General features: G+C 45.5%; 1 protein-coding gene across 2 annotated transcripts in view; it reads right to left on the bottom strand.

Annotated features, from left to right (window-relative positions):
- Window positions 1-458: 458 nt before the first annotated feature.
- UBE2Z (ubiquitin conjugating enzyme E2 Z) overlaps window positions 459-22,182 on the bottom strand; it is a 42,008-nt gene continuing 20,284 nt past the window's right edge. For both annotated transcript variants that reach the window (XM_073572404.1, XM_073572405.1), the window contains exons 6-7: window positions 14,426-14,516; window positions 459-1,124 (exon numbers count right to left, since the gene is read on the bottom strand). In XM_073572404.1, coding sequence (XP_073428505.1) covers window positions 954-1,124; window positions 14,426-14,516 — 262 coding nt within the window. In that variant the 3' untranslated portion in view covers window positions 459-953. The remainder of the gene's footprint in view (window positions 1,125-14,425; window positions 14,517-22,182) is intronic.

Below are 22,182 nucleotides of genomic sequence, written 5' to 3' on the forward strand. Positions count from 1 at the left end.
ATCATTCTTTCACATCGGCAATAACAGATCTGTTTTTGTGTTAGGAAGGGTCACATGACTTCAGTTTACGGAGCGTGCTCCACAGAAACTGCTCTGGACCTTATTATATTCTTAAAACCTGCCACATACAAGATTTGGAGGACAATTATGGAAACTTTTGGAAGACTAATCCTGAACAAGTTGAATTGCCACAAGCTGATTGGGTGCTTATGTCAGGACCAGCTTTCCTACGGCTTTAACAACAGTCTATGTCTCTCTTCACATCTTGGTATCTACCCTTTTATAATCATAATTATTGTAAGTTACAAGTCGATCACAAAAGATTTTCCTTCTATTGAAATGAACAGTCTTATGCATCACACAGATGTGAAGAGCCACAATTATTCTGCACGTGTTTCATAAAGTTACAATCATTAACATTGCTTACCCAGATTTACAAGAAGAAACCATACAAAAACTTCAGAATAAAAAAGTACATAGGTCCTTACTTTATTCCTGTAGGAAATCTATGGTTGCAACAGATGTAAGGACACAAGCTCTCAGGTAAAAGACAAAGTGCTGGTATTGGGACGGGCAAGCAAGGGGACATAAAATAAAAGATGGTGAGTTGTGGCGTCTGTTATGCGATTAATCCTGTCACTGGGCTTGACTGGAATTGAACTCTTTGGCTTGTCTGGGCTGATGATGACCATTTCACAAAGAACATAAGGTTTCGTGAATGTCCTGCCTTCACGTCTTATCCAGGCTCCATCAGTCCAAGCCTCACTACTGTGTTATGTATAAATCAACCACAGATCATCTTCCGTTGCACTGGCTGAGAGATTCACCGACTCTGCTTTCATATAGCCGCCAAAAGCATAAGTGGCTTTGTGCTCAAAGTCTTATTATCCAGCATCACAGCTAGAATTTGATGTGACGACCACTCAGTACTCCATGCCTTACAGTCCCATACCTTATGGGTTTAAACTTCCTTGAGTGTCCATGTCTGTCTCAGAAGAGCTGGAGTCAGAGTCTATATCCACAGTCTCACGCCGGTGTTTTTCCCGCACTCTCTGATGGATAAGTTGTAGACGACTGAGAAGAGACTGGTAGTCAAAGTGTCCTCGCTTTTCCCCAAATGGGTCCTAGATGCCACAAATAAAACAGTAACGAGGTAATAAAATGTTTAAGAGTATCAGCATAAGAATCAGGCTTTTTTATAGAGCTATACCACTACTTTTCAGATCTTAGACATGGCAATTTTCTTTGGAAAATGGTGCCACACTTGGTGACAGATTGTGTGCAATATTGCACCTCGGTCTCCAACTTTAACCCCTTAGCGACAGAGCCAGTTTGCAGCTTAATGACCAGGCCAATTTTTACAATTCTGACCACTGTCCCTTTATGAGGTTATAACTCTGGAACGCTTTAATGGATCCCGCTGATTCTAAGACTGTTTTTTCGTGACATATTGTACTTCATGTTAGTGGTAAAATTTCTTCGATAAGTCTTGTGTTTATTTATGAAAAAAACGGAAATATGGCGAAAATTTTGAAAATTTTGCAATTTTAAAACTAAATTTTTATGCCCTCAAATCAGAGAGATGTGTCACACAAATTTCTTAATAAATAACATTTCCCACATGTCTACTTTACATCAGCACAATTTTGGAAGCAAAATTTTTTTTTGTTAGGAAGTTATAAGGGTTAAAAGTTGACCAGCGATTTCTCATTTTTACAACAAAACCATTTTTTTTAGGGACCACATCATATTTAAAGTCATTTTGAGGGGTGTACATGACAGAAAATACCCAAAAGTGGCACCATTCTAAACACTAGACCCCTCAAGGTGCTCAAAACCACATTCAAGAAGTTTATTAACCCTTTAAGTGCTTCACAGGAACTAAAGCAATGTGGAAGGAAAAAATTAACATTTAACTTTTTTTTGCAAAAAATTTACTTCAGAACCAATTTTTTTTATTTTCACAAGTGTTAAAAGAGAAAATCAACCACACAATTTGTTGAACAATTTCTCCTGAATACGCTGATACCCTATATGTGGGGGTAAACCACTTTTTCAGCACACGGCATAGCTCGCAAGGGATGGAGCGCCGTTTGACTTTTTCAACGCAGAATTGGCTGGAATTGAGATCGGATGCCATGTTGCGTTCGGAGAGCCCTTAATGTGCCTAAACAGTTGAAACCTCCAACAAGTGACCCCATTTTGGAAACTAGACCCATTAAGGAACTTATCTAGATGTGTGGTGAGCACTTTGAACCTTCAAGTGCTTCACAGAAGTTTATAACGTAGAGCCGTGAAAATAAATAATAATAAATAATAATAAATAAATAATAATAATCGGGGCACCTCAGGGGTGTGTTTTGTCCCCGTTACTGTTTTCTCTCTATACGAATGATTGCATCTCTTCAGCAGACTCAGTAAAAATCTTGAAATTTGCCGATGATATGACACTGATTGGTCTCATCAGGGGAAATGCTGAAGACTTGTATCGGAGTGAGGTGGAAAGAATATGTGACTGGTGTAAAGCCAATAATCTTGTACTCAACACTAAAAAAACTGCTGAGATGGTTGTGGATTTTAGGAAAGATCAACATGAGATACTTCCAATCTACATCCATGACGAAGTGGTTCTTAGGGTCACAGAAACCAAATTCCTTGGTGTTATCATCTCTCATGATCTTAAATGGGGGAAAAACGTGGATGCTGTTATAAGAAAAGCACAACAGAGGATGTTCTTCCTGCGTCAGCTGAAAAGATATGGTTTGTCTAAGAATCTGCTGATCTTATTCTTTAATGCTGTCATCAGATCTGTGATTTGTTCCTCTCTGATAGTCTGGTATGGGGGAGCCACTGCGCATGACAAACTCCGCTTACAAAGGACTTTCAGAACAGCAGAGAGAATTATAGGCTCCCCCCTGCCTAAAATCCAGGATCTTTATGATAAGAGTATTCGATCCCACGCATTGAAAATTTCATCCGATCCCTCTCACCCGGGACACTCCTCATTCCAACTACTCCCTTCAGGACGTCGCTTCAGAGTCCCCAAATGCAGTACCAACCGCCATATGAACAGCTTCTATCCACTCTCTGTTCAACAATTAAATCGTCATGTGTAGACTATATACTGTATCTGTCTTGTTAGATGTTACTTGTTGTATCTGTTGTTATATATTATGTTGCCTCTTTGCCACAAAGAATTCCTTGTATATATGTAATATGTACTTGGCGATAATAAATTTGATTGATTGATAAAAAATCCATTTTTTTTTCCACAAAAATGATCTTTTCGCCCCCAAATATTTATTTTTACAAGGGTAACAGGAGAAATCATACCCGCACAGTTGTTATGCGATTTGTCCTGAGTACGCCGATACCCCATATGTGGGGGGGAACCACTGTTTGGGCGCATGGGAGAGCTCGGAAGGGAAGGAGTGCCATTTTGGAATGCAGACTTTGAGGGAATGGTCTGCGGGCATCATGTTGCGCTTGCAGAGCCCCTGATGGGCCTAAACAGTGGAAACCCCCCACAAGTGACCCCATTTTCGAAACTAGACCCATTAAGGAACTTATCTAGATGTGTGGTGAGCACTTTGAACCTTCAAGTGCTTCACAGAAGTTTATAACGTAGAGCCGTGAAAATAAAAAATCCATTTTTTTTCCACAAAAATGATCTTTTCGCCCCCAAATTTTTATTTTTACAAGGGTAACAGGAGAAATCATACCCGCACAGTTGTTATGCGATTTGTCCTGAGTACGCCGATACCCCATATGTGGGGGGGAACCACTGTTTGGGCGCATGGGAGAGCTCGGAAGGGAAGGAGTGCCATTTTGGAATGCAGACTTTGATGGAATCGTCTGCGGGCATCATGTTGCGCTTGCAGAGCCCCTGATGGGCCTAAACAGTGGAAACCCCCCACAAGTGACCCCATTTTGGAAACTAGACCCATTAAGGAACTTATCTAGATGTGTGGTGAGCACTTTGAACCCCCAAGTGCTTCACAAAAGTTTATAAACGCAGAGCCGTGAAAATAAAAAGTCTTTTTTTATTTCCACAAAAGTGATTTTTTAGACCCCAATTTTTAGACCCCCAAAGTTGGCAAATAGTGGAAACCCCTCAATTCTTGCTCCAACCCTAACCCCAACACACCCCTAACCCTAATCCCAACCCTAATCCTAATTCTAACCCTAATTCTAGTTCGCCCTAACCCTAATTCTAACCCTAGTCGTGACCCGAGCCCTAGCCCAGCCCTAGCCCTAGCACAACCCTAACCCTAACCCTAGCCCAACCCTAACCCTAGCCCAACCCTAACCCTAGCCCAACCCTAACCCTAGCCCAACCCTAACCCTAGCCCAACCCTAACCCTAGCCCAACCCTAACCCTAGCCCAACCCTAACCCTAGCCCTAACCCTACCCCTAGACCTAACCCTACCCCTAACCCAACCCTAACCCTAACTCTAACCCTAGCCCTAACCCTAATGGAAAACTGAAAAAAACAATATTTTCTTTATTTCATTATATTGGCCTATATAAGGGAGTGATAAACGGGGGGGTTATGTACTATTTTTTTTATTTTGATCACTATGATCGTTTATCATAGTGATCAAAATAATGAATGGAATCTGCCAGCCGGAGCCGGCAGATTCCCGGCGGGCGCACTGCGCATGCGCCCGCCATTTTCAAGATGGCGGCGCCCATCGGAGGATGCCGGCGGGACGTGGGACCACCGGGAGGGGACAGAGGGCCACGGAGAGGTACCGGGGGGGGGGGGATCGGGGACCCTATTTCTCTCTCCTCTGATGTGCGATCACATCAGAGGAGAGAGAAATTAAATGTAAAATCGCGGCTTTTTTTTTTTTGCGGTCGCCGTTATAGGGTTAATAATGGCGATCGCAAAAGCGGGGGTCGGTAAAAAACGACCGATTCATGTTCTCTGGGGTCTCGGCTACCCCTGGCAGCCGAGACCCCGGAGAAAATCCGACACTGGGGGCGCTATTCACTTAAATCACAGCGCCTTGAATTAACGGCGCTGTGGTTTTAGTACCCTTAATTACCGCCGTTAAAAGGCGTATCGGCGGTCGTTAAGGGGTTAAAGCAGATCTGTCACCAGATTTCTTAAATACAAACTGCATATAGCCATGGCCAAACATTTTGAGACTGATAAAAATTTGGGCTTTCACAAAGTCTGATGTTTCTATTGGTTATTGAAGTAGAATTATAAGCATTTCACAAGTTTTTAAACTTACAGTGACAAATACATAACGTTTATGCATAACGTTTATGCAAAGACGCAATACAGTGTTGACCCTTGGAGGAGGTTTATTAGATGTCATTCTTTATTCATGGCAGTGTTCTTAGCCAAAATTGTGAGTGAGCCCTCCCCTCCCTTGGATGAAAAGTTCCTCCCACACATGAATGGTCTCAAGATGCGCTTACCTTTTCTTATACAAGTAGTCATTCTTCCAGATGTCCCAGTCTTAAGGGTCTTCATCAGAGAATATAACTTTACCTCAGTTACAAATACTATACTTCCTGCAAAGCTATTCTCCTCTGATTAAGCCCCCCTAATAGCTAGTCATTATCTGCCCCTCAGGCATGGCCTTTGTTTTGTAATCCAGTTGGTGTTCCTATCTGGTGGTCACACTTGTCCACTAAGCTATTAAATCCTCTTCTCTAACCCACTCAGTGGTTCCTTTGCAATATCACAGGGGAACTGTGGAAACAATGTGACGAGATAGCGTCACACCACAGCAGATATAAGGGCAGAGATTAGAAATTATGTGACTGCACAGCAACCTGCTACACTGAGAAGAGAAAATAAGAATACTGTTCTTGACCAACATAGATGGAGTTGGTTCATACATACAGCTCTGACTAAAATTAAGAGACCACTGCAAAATTTTCAGTTTCTCTGATTTTTCTCTTCATAGGTATATTTCTTCTATGCCTCATTGGGGGACACAAACCGTGGGTGTTACGCTGCTTGCCACTAGGAGGACACTAAGTAAACACAGAAAAAAGTTAACTCCTCCCCTGCAGTATACACTCTCACGCTGGCTGGGAATTCCCCAGTTCTTGCTTAGTGTCTGTAGGAGGCACTTGGATCTGGTTTCAGACCCCACCGTTTTTATTTTATTTTTGAATTTTCTGTAAATTTTTAATTAACGGAGTGAAGGGGGCGACGGTTCCTTTCTACGGCCCGCTCTCCCCCGAACCAACAATAGGCGAGCACGCGGAGTATACCTCCCCGCACACTTTCCTGCGACGACTGCGGCCGATTCTTCTGGCGATGGTTCCTTTACGGTCCCGGTATCCCTCACGGATAAGAGGGCGAGCACACGGAGAATATTTGACCAGCGCTTTCGGATGGCCTGAATCAGCCCCATAGCTCTCCGTCCCCCTGCTCATAGGGTGGATCGATTGAGCAATACCCCTGTAACAACCTCTCCGGCTCTGCTACATCGCTTGGGAGCTTTTTTACCTCATGATCTGAGATAGGATGAAACCTGCAGGCTCCTGGACAGCGCAGACGGAGCGAGCACCGGATTGGAGGTATGGGGTCAGGTCCTGGTCCCTGGGAGAATCGATGACTGAGTCTCAGCTGCGGCATACCGGTGCCCCGTCGCGGCCTCCCCCTTCCCCTTCACCCAGCGCTCGCCACGGGTAGGCCCAAAAATTTAGTCCCCGGCTTTTCAGCCTACTAGGCCGCAATTTACATAGCGCCGCCGCCCACGTCTTTGGCGCCTCTCGCTCTGTACGAGGCGCCATGTCCTTAACCCCTTCTCTGCTCCTCGGGCTCTGTGACGGCTGCGGGGGTGCGCGCACGGATGGACAACACCTGGTGACGCTACAGGGCCACCGATATTCCTCCCAGGGACACTGCGTCAGGACCGCGAGTAAGCTGCATTTGCTCTCAGAGAAAAGCTTAACCCCTTCGCTGCACCTTCCCTGCAGCTGCAGCCCAGGCTCTGCTTGTAACCCTTTCAAGGGCACTATGTCTCAGTCTAAGGAAGCAAAAAAGGGGGCTAATAAGCGCACTGCGTTCTTTACCGCTGGTACCTATTGCAAAACTGCCTTGCCTAGTACCCATCCGCTATGCACGGATTGCGACCCGGCATGTGCTAAAAGCCATCCGCCGCCGCAAGGTGCTCCCTGCATTTAGTCCCCCTGAGTGGGCGCATACTTGTCACGGTCTGTGGAGTCACTGACGAAGGCTATAGACTCCTCCGGGAATCCTCTAAGTCAGAACGCGTCTTTACCGCACCGAGGAGGACTTTGGCGACGGCCGGGAACCGTCCGCCAGCAGGGGCCGTGCTCGTTCAAGGGATCCTCAGGTCTCTAGAAAGCGGACCCATGACGCGTCCCCTGGTCACGCTCGCGATTTAGCATCGGCGAGTTCTGTCTCTCGCTCTCCCTCTCCTATTGTTCGCAGAGAACATGTCTCTGAATTCCAGTCTGACATGTCAGTCCCTCAGAATTCCCCAAATGTCCATGAATCGCTTGATTATCTGACAGTCAGTCAACAAGTTTCTGACGTTGGATGAGGAGAATATTCCCGCTCCGGAACACTTTATCTCCTTTAAGAAGACTAAACGTGTATGCCAGCCATCCGGAGTTGAAGGACATTGTCTAGAAACGTAGGAACCGACCACATAAGCGGATCACAGGGCAAAAGCCTATCGCGGCTAAATACCCCTTTACTCCAGATCTAATGAAGGATTGGTTACAGTCCCCTTCGGTGGATCCTCCTGCATTGTGCCTTGCTCCTAAAGCGCTTCAATCCGTTTCTGAGGGCTCTTCAGTCAGAAACCCCTCCGATTGTCAAATTGGCTACCTCGCCAGTTCAGTTTTTGGAACTTCAGAAGCGGCTTTTTTCCCCATCTTTCGCGACGACTTGAGGGCTAAGGCAATGGCCACTTGGGCAGAAGTCTTAATTACTGCCTTCCAAGGTAGCAATCCTCCTCCGGAGACAACCAGTATCGCCAAGCAGATAATTCACGCAGGGGATTTTGCAGCAGACGCCTCTTTAGATGCCGCTAATTGCGCTGCTAAGGCAACCGCTAATGCAGTCTCTATCAGAAGAGCCCTATGGCTACGACTGGAGGTCAGATTCCACCTCCAGAGACTTCTCTGCCGTATCAAACTAGTCGCCTGTTTGGACAAGAAACTAGACCAGCTCATTTCTGACACTTCCGGGGGGATGAGTAGGTTTCTTCCCCAACAAGGGGTTGCCCTGCCATTTTCGGAACCAACAGCCGACTCGTTTTTCGACCTTTCTCGCAACAGCTCCAGCTGGTCCTCCACAACCTTCTCTTCCGGATCAGGTCGGTCCCCACGTCTCTCACAGACCTAACCGCTCTTTGAAACCCAGGCCGACAGCATCTGGATCTAAGGACGCAGATCCCATAGATCCTCTACTCAATGACTTGTTGTGGTATCCGGCAGACACAGACAAAGTAGGCGGCCGTCTGCTGTCATTCAGTCACAGCCTTCCTTCGGGCCCCGTTCATGCACCGCAAAAGGGACAGAGTCATCCTTCCGGTCCCTCAAGACGAATGGTTCAGCATTTTTTTATTAAAACCTTTCTTTGTGGTTCCAAAGAAGGAAGGAACGATGCGGTCCATACTGGACCTCAAGCTGTTAAATCAGTTTGTCAAAGTATGGCGATTCCGAATGGAATTCCTCCAATCGGTGTCGCCTCCATGCAAAAGGGAGAGTCCCTATCATCCAGCAGTTCCTGCGTTTTGCAATTCGAGAAGAACACTTCTAGTTCGTTGCCTTGCCCTTCGGTCTCGCCACCACCCCCAGGGTCTATACCAAGGCCATGGAAGCCGTCATGGCCATTCTCCATGCTCGGGGAGTGGTGGTACTGCCGTATCTGGACGACCTGCTGATCAAGGGTCCATCCCTTCCAGCCTGCGAGAAATCCGTGGATATCACAGTAAATACACTTTCTCGCCTTGGTCGGAAGATAAACTTCGAAATGTCTTCCCCAACACCGGTCCAGCAGATTTCCTTTTTGGAATTGATCTTGGACTCTTCCCGCGGGTTGGTCATTCTCACTCCAGAAAAGGCCCGAGCCTTACAACAGGCAGCGCGGACTCTTTCCCGACCGATTTCTCACTCCATACGTTTTCAGCATGATAGTTCTCGGAAACATGGTGGCAGCGATGGGAGCGGTCCCATTCGCAGTTCCATTTCCGTCCTTTACAACATGCGTTGCCGGTAACTTGGGACAAGAACCCGTTTCTCCCTGGACCGCCGGTTCCTACTGTCCCTGCGGGTCAGACGAGCCCCCAAGCGGGGGACAATGAAATCCTCCCTGAGTTAAGAGAAGTTCTTTCTCCCAGTACAATGGTCGGTGGTGACCATCGACGCCAGACTCCTAGGCTGGTGTGCGGTTTTTCCTTACTCACCACACGGCACAGGGTCGTTGGCTAATTCGAGAGTCACGTCTCCTCATCAACATCTTGGACATTCGTGCGATCAAATTAGCTCCATTGAGTTTCCACCTCCTCGCAGGTCACCTCATCAGGATCCAATCTGACAACGCCACGGCTGTGGCGTATATCAACCGTCAGGGGGGTACTCGGAGCAGGATGGACATGCACGAAGTGAGTCACATCCTCCATTGGGCCGAGACCAACCATTCGCCCATCTCAGCAATCCACACCCCGGGTGTGGGCAATTAGGTGGTGGTTTTTCTCTCAGTCGCCAAGGCATTGCCTCAGGAGAGTGGTCTCTTCATCCGGAAGTTTTTTTCAGCAGATCTGCCATCGCTGGGGGACTCCGGATGTGGTTCATATGGCCTAAAGACTAAACAACACGGTTCCTCGATTCATTACCCGATTGCGCGATCCATGCGCCATCCGAGCGGACACCCTAGTTCTGCCGTGGCACCGGTTCCGGCTCCCGTGCATTCTTCCCTTGCTCCCGAGGGTCATCAAGAAAATTAGAGCAGAGGGAATACCAGTGATCCTAGTCGCGTCAGATTGGCCGGCCATGGTATGCAGCACTAGTACAACTAGTCGCCGGCATTCCCTGGCGATTTCCAGATCGCATGGATCTACTCTCACAGGGCCCGATTCACCACCAGAACTCCGGGGCCCTGTCTTTGACGGCATGGCCGTCGAATCCTGGTTTTTAGCACAGGCTGTTTTTTCTCCCGATGTGATCTCCACCATAATTAATGTTAGGAAGCCCGTGTCCATGCGCACTAGGGTGACCGGATCTCATACGGGGGGGAAAAAAAATGTCAGAATCTTGTTCGTCTGGACCCCACAAAACGATTCCCCTTTCCAGATATTGAGAGAGCCAAAATTTGAGCTCGATCAAACGACGTTAACCCGTGCCGCTCGTCGCTCAAAGTTTGAAAAAATCCAAATTGAGGTGTTTTAAGATTTAGGTATTTTGCATAGTCTGTTAGACTATAAAGAATGTGACAACAACATTGCAGAAATAGCCCTGACCAAATTTTCGAACCATTTGTGGTATTTGAATGCAGAGTTGGTGGGATTATCGTTTTTTGATCCCACCATTACAGACAATGAAAAGTTGTTAATGGCTAATAAATTGCTCAGTAGCACAGATGAACCATCAGAGCACGCTAACCTACATGAGTTGATAATTTTACATAGTTATCTAATCTATTCTAGAGCTTTTGTTAAAGTAGTTTTTGAAACGTCAGAATATAATGCTCGGCATTTGCTTACAACTTGCAGGACATATTGCTTTTGTTCTTCATCTTTTGTCAGAAGGTCGTTAAAGTCGGTTACTTCCTACCTCTTTTAATTTTTCTTTCCTAACTTTTGGATTTACAACCCTAGCGTGCTCTGATGGTTCATCTGTGCTACTGAGCAATTTATTAGCCATTAACAACTTTTCATTGTCTGTAATGGTGGGATCAAAAAACGATAATCCCACCAACTCTGCATTCAAATACCACAAACGGTTCGAAAATTTGGTCAGGGCTATTTCTGCAATGTTGTTGTCACATTCTTTATAGTCTAACAGACTATGCAAAATACCTAAATCTTAAAATACCTCAATTTGGATTTTTTCAAACTTTGAGCGACGAGCGGCACGGGTTAACGTCGTTTGATCGAGCTCAAATTTTGGCTATCTCAATATCTGGAAAGGGGAATCGTTTTGTGGGGTCCAGACGGACAAAATTCCGACATCGATTTTTTGCGGTCACCCTAATGCGCACTTATCACCGCACCTGGAGAATCTTCTTCTCGTGGTGCAAGGACCATGGTCGTTCCCCACTGGTGTTTTCTATGCTTTCCATATTGGAATTCCTACAATCCGGATTAATGTCAGGTCTCGCGCTTAGCTCGCTCAAGGGCCAGATTTCAGCCTCGTCAGTGCTATTCCAATGCAAAATTGCCACCGGACTTCACATTCATTCAGAGAGTCTCCCAGGTGGCGCTTCTATATTTTAAGGGCGATTGGAATCATGGGACTTTAACTTGGTTCTCGGAGCCTTACAGGAGGCTCTTTTTGAACCACTGCAGGACGTACCACTAGCTATTCTCTCTTGGAAGGTGGTCTTTCTAGCGGCAATTACGTCAATTACACAAGATTCTGAATTGGCAGCCCTGTCCTGCCGTCCTCCGTTCCTGAATTTTCATCAGGACGAGGCAGCTCTCAGGACGTCCCCGTCTTTCCTGCCCAAAGGTAGGGTCTTCTTTTCATCTCAATGAAGAAATTGTTTGGCCTTCCTTCTGTCCGGCTCCAGTCCATTGTATTGAGAGGGCCTTCCTCACCCTCAATGTGGTCAGCGCTCTGAGACGGTACATCTCACGGACAGCTCCCTTCCACAAGTCAGATGCCCAGTTCGTACTTCCACAAGGGCATAGGAAGGGTCTAGCCGCTTCAAAAAACCACGCTAGCCAGGTGGATTTGCTTGGCTTTTCAGGAATCCTACCGTGTCCGGGACACACCAGTCCCAGCAGGGATTCAGGCGCATTCTATCCGCTCAATGGGCGCCTCTTGGACCATTCGGCACCAGGCGTCGGCAGAAAAGGTCTTCAATGCTGCGACTTAGTCCAGCCTGCATACCTTTACAAAACATTACCAAATTTATTCTCAGGCCTGTCTGCAAGACTGCAACTTGGTCCAGCCTGCATACCTTTACAAAACATTACCAAATTCATGCTCAGGCCTCTGTGGATGCAGCTCTTGGCAGACGCATCCTGCAATCAGCAGTACCACAGTGTTAAGCCAGTGGTACATGGGGTATTAGCAGTTGTATACTCCCCACCCAGGGACTGCTTTAGGACGTCCCACTGTCTGTGTCCCCCAATGAGGCGTAGGAGAAATAGGGATTTTTGTGTACTCACCGTAAAATCCTTTTCTCCAAGCCAATCATTGGGGGACACAGCACCCAACCTGTTTGGCCTATTGGCTCACTGTAGCATTTTTAGGTTTTGACAGAGTTAAGATTATGGTCATTTGTTTAATGCTCCTACTGCTTTTTTCACCGAACTGGGGAATTCCCAGCCAGCGAGAGGGTGTATACTGCAGGAGAGGAGTTAACTTTTTCTGTGTTTACTTAATGTCCTCCTAGTGGCAAGCAGCATAACACCCACTGTCTGTGTCCCCCAATGATTAGCTCGGAAAAAAGGATTTTACGGTGAGTACACAAAAATCCCTATTTTTGAGTAAAATGTAAATTGCTCTTTAATTCTATAAACTACTGACAACATGTCTCCGAATTTCCAAGCACTAAATTTTGTATTTATTTTCAGAAAATGAGAAATGGTCAAAAGAACAAAAAATTGCATTGCTTGCAGACCTCAAATAATGCGTAGAAAACAAGTTCATAATCATTTAGAAACAACAATAATGTTTTCAGGAAGAGTTCAGAAATCAATATTTTGTGGAATAACCATGATTTTTAATCACAGCTTTCATGTGTCTTGGCATGCTTTCCACCAGTCTTTCATACTGCTTTTGGGTGACCTTATGCCACTCCTGGTACAAAAATGTAAGCAGTTCTTTGTTTGTTGGCTTGTGACTATCTATCTTCCTCTTGATTACATTCCAGAGGTTTTCAATGGGGTTCAAGTCTGGAAATTGGGCTGGCCTGACAGGGATTTGATGTGGTGGTCCTTCATACACACATTGATTGACCTAGCTGTGTGGCATGGCGCATTGTCCTGCTGGAAAAAACAGTCCTCATTGGGGAACATTTCCTTCTGCTCAGGCATCAACTGTTTTTCAAGGATAACCTTGTATGCGGCTTGATTCATACGTCGCTCGCAAAGTTTAACCTGCCCAATTCCAGCCTTGCTGAAGCATCCCCAGATCATCAACTATTCTCCACCAAATTTCACAGTGAGTGCAAAACACTATAGTATAAGAAATTCCGGCACTCAAAAGAAGTATATTCAGAGAAAATTTGTACAACAGATTCTCCCAAACTCATGTGACGTTTCGGTCTACAACTCAGACCTTTATCAGACTAGAGGTATGGAGATATATGTGAGCATGGAGAGTCCATGGAAGGCAGCCACGGTAAGTAGCAAAATTCTCCTTTTTAGGGGGGAGATCAAGGACTTGGGACAAAGGGAGAGGGTCCCTGTGGGCACATACGCAGCGCTAGCAGGTGTTCCTTTGTTACAAAAGATTTGATTCAGGTGATCACCTAATCAGAAGCACATTAAGTAGAATGAGGTGCACTCTGGTTGGAATTCAACTAACACTGAAATGGAATGGCTGTCAGACATGTAGAGAAGCTGATTTTTATAAAATTCTGCAGTTGTCTCTAACTTTTGCCAGAGCTGTATTTGTCATGAGATATGCGGCGTGTGTTTATACGTGTAATACAACATTTACATTTATCTGGAGCAATGAACAGCAGTAATTTAAATGATTCTTAATTTGGCCAAACACCTGCTGTTAATTTCTGGGTCTCCCTACAACAGATACATGTACCTGCATGGACACTATACTTTACCATAGATATGTAAGACAATTCTACATTTCTGGACACAGATCTCCCTCAGAATCCACCTCCAAAGTTTATTTTATCTGTAAGGGGTAGTTACAAGTGTGAGACATGTAGGTCCAGAAAGCAGATGATCAGTCATTATGTCTCACACTGGTAATGCCCCCTTTCATATAAAATAAGCTCTAGAGGCAGATTCTCATTCAGATCAGTATCCGGCCCACAGATCTTAAAACCCATTTACATATTAAGAAAAACATGGCTTTCTCTAGAGTAAGTCAACGGATCTCAGATATCATTTTTTTCAGCTTTCTATGACCTACACACTCATATAGAGGAATTAGGTAGGTTGATCATACTGACAGATTCTCTTTAAAGTGGTTCTGTTGCAGCCAAGTAACATATGGTTGTGGCAAACTAATTTTCAGCGGATACTCTCCTACACCACTTCATATAAATACCAGACAACTCACCTGCATGCTTTGTCCCTGTAAGTGAAATCTATCCTTGCAAACCGCTTCATAGAAGTCATAGTATTCCAAGAAGGATTTTTCCATTACACTCCTAGAATAAGGAAAAACAAAAGACTTTGACGTAAGACACTTCTCAAATGTCTCCTACTAAAACATTAAGATGATCACTACAGCTGGTTTAGAAGCATATTTTAATACAGAAAGGTAGATATATGGAAATCCTGAACCCATGGGGTCACTGGAGGAGTGGAGAGGTGGTGATCGATTTCTACACTTGTATAATGAAGTATGTGTTATAGGATATTAGTATTATGGTTGTCATATAGCTATATGATTGATAGTTGATCAACTTGGTAACACCTGGAAGCCGAGGCCAATTTTCGTTTAAAGAAAGGTCCTCCAATAAGAATAAAAAATTATATTTTAATTTAAACATATGACATGAGATAAAACAGAATCGGCAAACCATACTTGAAATGAAATAGCGACAAAACACACAGCCTCTGGGTGAAGAACACTTTTTCATAAATGAGGTAGAATGTAATTTTACACATAAATATGCAAACTGGCAAAAAATAATCACATAAATCTCACAGACCACATGTTTTTGGCAAATAAATGACTTGCATAAAGAGTATACATACATTTTCTGGACATTGCTGTTTTTTCACATTCAATCGTTCCCCATACGGGAAATAGCCCACAATACACAATTATAAAATCATTTTGTAAGTTATAAGGAGTAGATGAATGTGAAAAATACACCTTATGCGTTAGAAAATATACACAAATACTTCAAACATCGCTAGTTTCTCACATCTCATCCTTCTCCAAAATGGAAATATCCCACAATACAAAAAGTTGTGCAAAAAAAAACACATATTATATATATATATATATATATATATATATATATATATATATATATTCATAAGGAGAGTAAGGATAGATGTGAAAAAATACCTCATGGCTCCATTAATAGTATACTGATGAGAGTCGTTACCAGAAAGAATCACCCAGGGACCAATCTGCCATTGTATTTATGGGGTCCTTGTGTAGTAAAAATTAACTGGCAGCATGATTTTCCAGGTCAGTACAATATCGGCGATACTAAAGTTATAGGGTATTATTTTTTCTGATTTTAATAACTGAAAAATTAAGATTTTGGATACCTACCGTAAAATCTCTTTCCCGGACCCTTCACTAGGAGACACAGGAAACTATGGGTGTATGCTGCTGCCACTATGTAAAACAAAATGAGCGGTATATACCCAAGAACTGGCACAAAGCTAATCAGTTAGTGAGAAAGCAGTAGGAGAAGCAACAAGAAGACAACAAACAAAAAAGGGCGGGTGACGTGTCCCTCAATGAAAGCTGAGAGAAAGATTTTGCGGTAGGTACCCAAAATCTTAATTTCTCTATTGCTTCACTAGGGGACACAGGAAACCATGGAATGTCCAAAAGCAGTCCCAAGGGTGGGTAAAAGTAGTACCTGTTGTGAATTCTCTTGATCGGACTTCTGAGTCGGGGCTCCCTCTGGTGGTTATTGCAGGTAGTGGAGCTGGCCGGGTTGATAGAAGTCTGCCACCTGACGACGACGACGACGAAGACAATTGGAAATCAGGGGTTACTGATTGGGAGGATAAAAGTGAGCAGGCTTCCTTCAGTTGTTGCTGGTGATTAGTTTCTCCCTGTGCATTCTGAGGTCTGCTGTCTCCTGCCTGATGCTGCATTTTTCAGTTACGTTGTTCATTTGCTAATCCTTTGCATCTGATCTGGTTCTGCCTCTTTCAGCTTTGCTGTGAGGGTTCAGCGTACTCCCAGCTGGGGCAGTGCTGGACCCCGCTCCATATGTTGCAGCTTGTGTCAGTTTGTTCAGTCCCCTGTTATATTAGTCTCTTTTGCTTTGCTGACAGTTCATACCAGAATGCTGATATAGTGGGGGAGAGGTCGTGAGACCTCAGTGTTTTTTGTACATCAGACGTGTTGGATTTTTTAGGTTTTTTGCGTGACTGCAGACAATGTCTTTCCTTTCCTATTTAGACAGTTTGGGCCCCATTATTTGCTCAGTCTATTTTCTGTCTGTTTGTGACTCATCTTGTCTCACCGACAATATATGTTTGGGGGCTATTTCTTTGGGGTTCTACTCCGGGGAAGTTTAGATTTCACCTTTCTTGCTTTAGGCTTAGTTAGTTCTCCGGCTGTGCCGAGGCATCTAGGGCATCGTAGGTACGCCCCACGGCTACTGCTAATTGTGTTGTTAGGATTAGGGGTCTGCAATCCGCTAAGTTACCAACCTTTCTGGTTTCCTGGTGGCCTAGTCTATTCCTGCCATGCTCCTCGGTACCAGGGTATTCTGAGCCAGTCCAGAGCAATGTGAATGACGGGCACTCCCTCCGTTTTCATATGTGATATGCTTGAGAAAGACCCATAAGGGTCAAAACGTTGCATTATGGCAGAATAAAGTTTTCAAGAGATTTTTTCAATTACCCGGATGGAATGCTGTTCTTTTCCTGTTTGTATCCGTTTTCATAGTCTTGACCACCTTGGGGATCAGTGGCAAGGGAGGGAATAGGTACGGGAGCGAGAACTAGGACCAAGGAATTACCAGGGCTTCAAAGCTGATTGCTAGAGGGTCGCATGATCTGGAGTCTAAATGAGGAACCGTGTGGTTCAGTCAGGATTCCATCAGATCGATTTTGGGAATCCTCCATAGGAGACAAATCTCGTGGAAGACTGACTGATTCAGGGACTACACGACAGCGGGGAGACCTTCTTAGCTGAGAAAATCGGTAGTCCAGTTGTCCACTCCTGGAATGTGTACTGCTGAGATCATCAGTACATTTTGGTCAGCCCATAACAGAATCTGCATCAATTCTGACAATACTGCTCGACTTCGGGTTCCTCCTTGATAGTTTATGTATGCCACCACCGTGGCATTGTCAATTTGGAACCGAATCGGATGGATAAGGAGAAGATTCTTTAGAGCAAGAAAGATTGCCCTGTGTTCCAGAATGCTGATGGGAAGATAAGATTCCTGGGCGGTCCATCAGCCCTGGACTGTTAACGTTTTAAACACTGCTCCCCAACAGAGTAGATTGGCATCTGTTGTCACAATCTTCCATCCTTGTGGTAGGAAAGCTCTTCCGTGATGGACTAGGGGAGATAGAGTCCACCATTCTAGGGGGTTTTTTTATCCAGGAGGGAAGTGTAATCAGTCAATCCAGGGAGCGAGTCGACCTGTCCCATTTTGATAGAAGAAAAAGTTGAAGAGGACGGACGTGTATGAAACTGAGCAAATGGAACAGTTTCCATTGACGCTTGGAGCAAACGAGGAGATGTGCCTCTGATGGAGCAAATCCCGCGTGATAGAAAAAAGTGCTTCTCTCTGGGCATAAACACTCTTGATCGCGCAGTGTCTAACAACTTTCCCAGAAAAACAATACGTTGGACCAGGATCAAAGACTACTTTGGGATGTCGATAATTCAGCATAGACAGGTGAGGGTGTCCAGAGTGATCTGTAGACTCTTGTGACATGCTGAGGAAGACGCAGCCTTGAAGAGAAGGTCATCTAAATAAGGGGTGAAGAGAATGCCACTGCTCCAGAGAATAGCCATAACCATCACCATTATCTTTGTGAAGACCCTGGATGCTGAGGCTAAGCCGAACGGCAGCGCCATGAATTGAAAGTGGGATTGCTGTAATGTGAACTGAAGAAATCTCTTGTATGGTGGGAAAATGGGAATGTGTAGGTAGGCATCTTGAATATCTACCAAGCATAGGAATTCCTTGGGTTCCATGGAAGCCATCACCGACTGAAGGGACTCGATTCTGAAGTGGCATAGTCAAACAGATTTGTTTAATAGCTTGAGATACAGAATGGGGCGAAAGAGCCATCAATCTTTGGAACCACAAACAGGTTTGAATAAAACCCAAAAAGCGTTCTGGCGGAGGTACAGGGGCGATGACTCCTGCTTCAAAGAGCAGGTTGATAGCCATGAAAAACCCGGGAATGAGGGAAATGTTCTTTGGTGGGCGGGACTCACAAAAATGTAAATGAGGGAATGTAGAAAATTCTATCTTGTAACTGTCAGAGAAGACGTCTTGGACCCAGGCGTCGATCACTGAAAGCCAATCATTCCAGAAATGATGTCTGCCCAACCTGAGCGGATTCCTAGGTGGAAGCGGCCCGTCGTGCTTTTGGGCTCGTGGGGACTGGCTTGAAAAAAGGCCTCTTCCTCTCTTTATTGGCTGGAGTTTTGTCATGTTTTTTTACTGGTCTGGAATTTGATTCTCCGAAAGGAACAAAACTGCACTGTGTGACATTTTGGAGGCAGGTGTTTAGCCCTCTGTTGAGGGAGTGAAGTGAAGATCAGGGGACTGATCAGGGGTCCTGTGTTGGAAACAAGATTGGACAGTCATTCTAAGACCGAAACCAAGGTCTGGGATACCTTGGAGAGGTCAGCTACTGACTGGGAGAGAGATGCAGCACATTCAAGGGGAGGCACACTCTCAATTTAGGCTGTGGGGGGGCTCATGGGGTGGCATATTAGCGGGGAGCATGGTAGACGCGAAATCGATTGATCTTGCCTCCCCATCACCTGGGGATCGCTATTATATGGAAGGGGACATTGCCTTATTTCCTGCATGGCTGTGAATTAGATGTTAATATATTTTTAAAGGTCCTGACAGCACCACAGAGGACGTCCCTCGCCTCCTTGCAGGGACAGGAAGAGCACACAAGAGTTTAAAAACAGTCTCCACCCCCATTCCCTCAGTGTTTTTCGAAGTACCACACCTTGGATGATGCAACTGAACACTATTTACAGAATCATATTACGACATATGACAATTATTTTCGGGAAGGGAACTATCCGTGCTGTCAGGATGGACTCCTGGAAACATAATTACCGGTAGGTCTAATGCCTATCTTCCAGGACGTCCCTCCTGACAGCACCAGGGAGAATACCAAAGTATCCCGTTAGGGTGGGATGACTGCCTGGAGAACCATTCTCCCGAAAGCAGTCTGTTGGTTAGATAATACATCTAATTTGTAATGTCTACAGAATGTGTCCAACCTGGACCAGGTTGCGGCCCTACAGATTTTGTTTACTGAAGCCCCTGCCCAGGAAACTGATAATGCTCGTGTTGATTGAGCTTTTAACCCTTCTGGGGGAGGAACCCCCTGAGAGACGTAGGCTAAACTGATTAGCGATGTTATCCATCTCGCGATGGAGGCTTTTGAGGCTTTCCTCCCTTTGTTTTTCCCCCCAAAGAGTAGAAATAGGTTATGGCCCTGTCTCCAACCCTGCATGGCCTTGATGTAATCAATACCTGCCTGGCGTACGTCTAATTCGTGCAGGGCCCTTTCTTTGTCATTTGAGGGGTTCTCACAAAATGAAGGCAAAATTATTTCTTGGTTTAAGTTCTGGACTGACGCAACTTTGGGCAAAAAGGTGGGGTCTAGTCTCATGATTATACGATCCTCCCAGATTCGGAGATATGGGTCTCGGATAGAGATAGCGCCTGTATCTCACTTATCCGTTTCGCGGTGGTGATCGCCACTAAGAATGCTACCTTCATGGTTCGATGTGAAATGGGCATCTCCTGGCTCTGGATAAAGGGATCTAAGCAAAGGGACCGCAGGACAAGACTAAGATCCCATGAGAGGACTGACCTCCTGATTGTGGGACGTAACCTCTGAATTGCCCTGATAAATCTTATTACCCAGGGATGGGAGGCCAAGGGGTACTCAAGAAAGGCGCTTAATGCCGAGATCTGGACCTTCAGCGTGCTAGGCCTAAGTCCTTTACTAAAGCCTGCCTGAAGGAAATCTAGTATCTTTGGGATGTCTGGTTTTCCTTCCGCTGAGTCGGGCCTGCCACAATCTAGACAGAATCTTTTCCAAATTTTGAGGTATATCGCAGAAGTTACGGGCTTTCTGCTGGCCTGAATAGTCGATATGACCTGGTCTGACAGGCCTTGAGCCCTCAGGATCTGTCGCTCAGGATCCATGCTGACAGGTGAAGTCTTCCTGGATCACAGTGAAGAACCGGCCCCTGGTGAATGATGTCTTCCCTCTGTGGAAGCAGAAGTGGTCGATCTTCTGCCATAATCCCCAGGAGTGGAAACCAGCTCCTTTTCGGCCAATAAGGTGCTATCAGTAGCACTCTTGCCTGATCCTCCTGAATCTTCCTGAGGATGGCTGGAATGAGAGCTATCGGGGGAAATGCGTATGAGAGAGTCTGCCCCCACTTCTGGCTTAGGGCGTCTACCCCTTCTGGGTTGTCCAGCAGATTCAGAGAAAAAAACCTGTATGTCTTGGTATTCTTTCTGGTTGCGAAGAGGTCTATGTGCGGACTTCCCCAGCGCTGGCAAAGGTTTTGGAAAATCTCTGTGTTCAGCTCCCATTCCGTGGGACAGATCTTCTGTCTGCTTTAATAATCTGTCACTGTATTTTGTGATCCTTCGAGATGGACGGCTGTTACTGACAGAACCGTATTTTCTGCTCAGGAAAAAAATCTTTTTTGCCAGGTCCTGGAGTGCCCAATGCCTTGTTCCTCCTTGATGCCGGAGGAAGGATACCGCCGTCACATTGTCCGATAGAATCTTGACGTGTTGGTTTTTTAGTCGGGCCTCCCATGTGGCGTAAAAGTTCCTTGTAGTTGGAGGAAGTGGACCGCATGTTTGCTGGCCATTCTCCCTGAAGAATTCTGCCTTCTAGATGCGCCCCCCAGCCCCATTTGTTGGCGTCTGTAGTGATTATGATGCACGGGGAGGTGATCCAGGGGACACCTTTCCTTAGGTTTTGTCGCTGCATCCACCACACCAGGGATCTTTTTACTGCTGGTGACAAGGCCATTTTCTTGGCTAGGGAGGTCTGGTGACGATCCCAGGCGGCAAGTACTTCTTTTTGAAGGGTTCTCGAATGGAACTGTGCCCATCGGACACAAGGGATGCAGGATGTCTTGAGGCCCAGAGCATTGCTGCTCTGATGGAAACGCGGCCTTTTTGAAGTTCCTTCATGCTGTCTCGTATCTTTGTCTGTTTTTCTGGTGGTAAGAAGGAAGTTCTGCTTCTGGAGTCCAGTAGTACTCCCAAAAAATGTTTTCTTTTTTCTGGTACTAGGTCCGATTTTTCTTTGTTTATGATCCAGCCCAGGAACTCTAGAACCTCCATTGTCTTCTCCTTGTGCCACCGCAGTTCCTCTGTTGATCTCGCCACCAGGAGGAAGTCGTCTAGGTATGGAATGATGATTATTCCCCGATTTCTTAGGAACGCCACCACTTCCGCGATTAGCTTCGTAAAGACTCGAGGCGCCGAGGCCAGACCAAATGGAAGACACTGAAACTGAAAGTGGCAGGTCCAATTCTGAAGTCTTACTGCAAACCTCAGGAATTTCTGTGACATTGGGTGAATTGGTACCTGATAGTAGGCACTTTTCAGGTCCAGGGTACACATCAAGGCATTCTTGTCTATCAGATGGGCTATGGATCTGATTGACTCCATTCGGAATTTTTTGTACGTTACCCAGGCATTTAAGGGTTTCAGGTTTATAATCGTACAGGATTCTCCAGATGGCTTCGCGATGGCAAATAGGGACGAATAGTGGCCCGCCCCAATTTCTGCCCGGGGAACCGGAATTATCACACTGGAGTTTCCCAGTTCTGTCACGTCGACCCACATCTGGGAGTCGTCTTTTATTCTGCGGGGAGAAATGGACCTTTCGGGGGGGGAGGCGATGAAAATTCTATTT

Source organism: Dendrobates tinctorius, unplaced genomic scaffold (genome assembly GCF_039654945.1).
Source record: "Dendrobates tinctorius isolate UK_male_01 unplaced genomic scaffold, ASM3965494v1 ptg000032l, whole genome shotgun sequence".
Lineage (NCBI taxonomy): Eukaryota > Metazoa > Chordata > Amphibia > Anura > Dendrobatidae > Dendrobates > Dendrobates tinctorius.